The sequence below is a fragment of the Nematolebias whitei genome, chromosome 3, assembly GCF_014905685.2.
Source record: "Nematolebias whitei isolate Nwh7 chromosome 3, NemWhi1, whole genome shotgun sequence".
NCBI lineage: Eukaryota > Metazoa > Chordata > Actinopteri > Cyprinodontiformes > Rivulidae > Nematolebias > Nematolebias whitei.
The window spans coordinates 2,155,264-2,158,898 of NC_056500.1; the positions used below are offsets into that span (position 1 = coordinate 2,155,264).

Genomic DNA, 3,635 nt, shown 5'->3' on the forward strand with positions numbered 1-3,635 from the left:
GTGGTTCACCTGTGGTTCACCTGTGGTCCACCTGTGGTTCACCTGTGCAGGGACATCCGGTTGATGATCCTGGAACCCTGCTGCTGGTCTGTCAGTCATAAGTATCAGGTCCTCGCAGACGGTCTCACTATCGAACAGCTGATGGCGTTTGTCACAAGTTTGAAGGTGGAGCTATACGCTGAAGGACTTGTTCAGGGGAACTTCACAAGTCAGGTGAGACATCACAATGCACACACACACACACAGAAGGGCAGGTCCAGATGTAGGTGCAGGTACCTCCTACTGGAAGACAAAAACATGTCAAGGACAAAAAAAAATACAAATACAAAACAGGTTAATTCATAGTGAAGAAACGTGGTCAGTTTGTCCTCCAGCAGTCTAAGCCTATAGCAGCAGAACTAAGGGACAGCTCAGGAAACCCAAGCTGACCCTAACTATAGGATTTATCAAAAAGGAAAGTCTTAATCCCAGTTTTAAACTGGACAATGTGTCAGCCTCATGGACAGAAACTGGAAGTTGGTTCCACAAGAGAGGAGCCTGAGAACTGGAAGATCTGCGTCCCATTCTGCTTTTGGAAACTCTAGGAACCACAAGTAAACCTGCAGTCTGAGAGTGAAGTGCTCTGTTAGGAAAAGGAGAGATATGATCTCTCCCAGTAACTCCAGTTAAGACTCTGGCAGCAGCATTTTGGATCAACTGAAGACGTTTTAAAGACGTATTTGGACACCCAGATAATAAACCATTGCAATAGTCCAGTCTAGACGTGACAAATGCATGGACCAGTTTTTCTGCATCATCTTTAGATCAGATGTTTCTAATGTTAGTGATATTACGCAGGTGGAAGAAGGAGGTTCTAGTAACGTTTTTAATGTGGGGGATAAAAGACATGTCCTGATCAAAAATAACACCAAGATTTTTAACATTAGAGCTGGAGGACAGATTAATGCATCTAAGGAGGGAGAAAGACTGAAACATTCATTCCTAAGGTGCTCAGGTCCAAAAACTAAAACCTCAGTCTTGTCTGTTCAACAGGAGAAAATTAAGGGTCATCCAGGTTTTTATGTCTTTAAGACATGCTTGTAGTCTAAGTAGCTGATTGGATTCATTGGGTTTAATGGACAAATATAATTGTGTATCATCAGCATAACAATGGAAATGTATCCCATGCTGTTTAATAACTTTACTTAATGGAAGTAAAATTAAAGCGTATTGGTCCAAGCAAAGAACCCTGAGGAACTCCATGACTAACTTTGGTGTATGATGAAGATTCATTATTTACATTTACAATTGGAGTCTATCAGATAGATATGATTTAAACCATTTTAGAGCTGTTCCTGTAATCCCAACATCATATTCAAGCCTCTGTAGTAAAATATTGTGATCAACTGTATCAAATGCCCCCCCCCCCCCCCCCACACACACACACACACACACACACACATCTCCATAGAGCTGTAGAGCTGCTTGTAATCTCTGGTGTTTCCTCAAACAGGAGTCCAAAGAGTTCCTGCAGCTCTTCACTGAGTGAGTATCGGGTCGATGCGTGTGTTGGGTGTGGTCAGTACGAGCACCTGAGGTGTCCGACAGGTGAACCGTGTGTTCTGGAGAGCAGCAGTTTCATGTGTTTCGTACAGAGCTGCGGTCGTTTCCTCTCCCTGGTTCAGTTTAGTCTTCAGTACAGAGACCTGAGGATCAGCTGGATCATGATGGGATGTTCTTCTTCTTGTGTTCAGGAAGCTGCAGTTCCAGCCTCTGCCTGCCGACGTCCCCGTGTCCTTCAGAGTGGTGGAGCTGCCACAGAAGCACCATCTGTGTAAGGTCAAGTCTCTGAACAAAGAAGACGCCAACTCTGAGGTCACCGTGTACTACCAGGTGAGGGGGCAGGTGCACGCTCACCTTTTTGCAGTCAAAGTGTATTTGGGTTGTGTTGACTGTTGCGTGTGTATGTGTGGTCCAGTCGGGCCTGAAGCAGCTCAGGGAGCACGCTCTGATGGAGCTGATGGTGGTGAGTTGAACTCCAGCACGAGTGATTTGATCTGCAGCCTCCTGAAGTCAGCTGACCTCTGACTTCCTGTGTTTGTCTTCAGATGCACATGGAGGAACCGTGCTTCAACTTCCTGAGGACCAAGGAGACTCTGGGGTGAGAATGTCCTCTGCAGGCTCCTGTAGGTACAGGTAACAGGCACGCTGGGTAAACACCTGTGGGCGGAGCTTCAGAAGCATGTGTGAACATGGCGGCCAACAAACCTGACTCGGTTTCACCAGTTCTGTCCGGAGGAACGGGACTAGATCACAGCGTGTGAGAAGCTTGTTGAAGGATTCAACAGATGCGACCTGAGTCACGGTACCAAACCCTGATGATGAAGATGATGAGGAGGACACTGAGGGAAACCTGCGACTGAAACTAATCTGAGTTCAAATTTAACTCAGTGAAACGCTTTAATCTGGTTTGAAGAACCCAACGATTCGTTCTGAGGGTTCTGAATCAGAAAGAAACCATCCTTCTCTCCTCTGGTCTTCTGCAGGTACCAGGTGTACCCAGCCTGTAGGAACACCTCAGGGGTTCTAGGGTTCTCCGTTACCGTGGGAACACAGGCCACTAAGTTCAGGTGCGCAGATCAAAGACTCTGATCCACTTCCTGTCCTCCCGTAGACCCACCTGTTTAGGGTCTGTTTTTCTGTCCGTCACTTTGGTCCCCCGTGAGTCTGGTCCTCCTTGAGTTCAGACCTGTGCCTTCAGGTGGGTTGTCTTGTCGTTCTGAGGTTTTGATCCGAGGTTCTGGTTGCAGCTCAGAGTTTGTGGAGGCTAAGATTGAGGAGTTCCTGCTGAGTTTTGGAAGTCGCCTGTCGGTTCTGAGTGACGAGTGCTTCAGGGCCCAGGTGATGGCTCTGATCAAACTGAAGGACTGCGAGGACACCCACCTGGGAGAAGAAGTGGACCGGAACTGGTTCGAAGTGGTGACACGGCAGTACGTCTTCGACAGACTCAACAGAGAGGTGATCCAGTTTTACTGAACCTACTTTTTTTCTATTTAACATAGACCAGTCCAAACTGCATAAGAACTGGTTCTGATCCCGAGAAGTAACTGAAGGTTTCAGGTCCTGACTGGATCCACAACCCATGTCCCATCTGTGCTTCTGATTCTGTTGAGTTTCTTTAGTATTTTAGTATTTGACTACCTGGTAGTACACGGTGACCTCAGAGTTGGCGTCTTCTTTGTTCAGAGACTTGACCTTACAGTGTTATTACTTCTTCTTTCATCTGTTCCCTCTTCAGGGGTCTCCACAGCAAGTCATCCTCCTCCATCTCACTCTGTCCTCTGTGTCCTCTGTCCTGACTCTGTCCTCTGTCCTCACTCCAACTACCTCCATGTCCTCTCTAACTGCATCCATATGTCTCCTCTTTGTCTTTTTCCTGCAGCTGCATTTCTAACATCCTTCTACCAATATACCCACTGTCGCTCCTCTGGACATGTCCAAACCACTGTCCCTCCTCTGAACATGTCCAAACCACTGTCGCTCCTCTGGACATGTCCAAACCACTGTCCCTCCTCTGAACATGTCCAAACCACTGTCCGTCCTTTGGAGATGTCCAAACCACTGTCCCTCCTCTGGATGTGTCCAAACCACTGTCC

General features: G+C 47.2%; 1 protein-coding gene across 1 annotated transcript in view; it reads left to right on the forward strand.

Annotated features, from left to right (window-relative positions):
- nrd1b (nardilysin b (N-arginine dibasic convertase)) overlaps positions 1 to 3,635 on the forward strand; it is an 18,424-nt gene that overhangs the window by 12,241 nt on the left and 2,548 nt on the right. Inside the window, exons 22-28 of the mRNA XM_037697768.1 lie at positions 51 to 213; positions 1,493 to 1,524; positions 1,734 to 1,872; positions 1,958 to 2,005; positions 2,088 to 2,140; positions 2,526 to 2,609; positions 2,790 to 2,997. Of these exons, the coding sequence (XP_037553696.1) occupies positions 51 to 213; positions 1,493 to 1,524; positions 1,734 to 1,872; positions 1,958 to 2,005; positions 2,088 to 2,140; positions 2,526 to 2,609; positions 2,790 to 2,997 (727 nt within the window). The remainder of the gene's footprint in view (positions 1 to 50; positions 214 to 1,492; positions 1,525 to 1,733; positions 1,873 to 1,957; positions 2,006 to 2,087; positions 2,141 to 2,525; positions 2,610 to 2,789; positions 2,998 to 3,635) is intronic.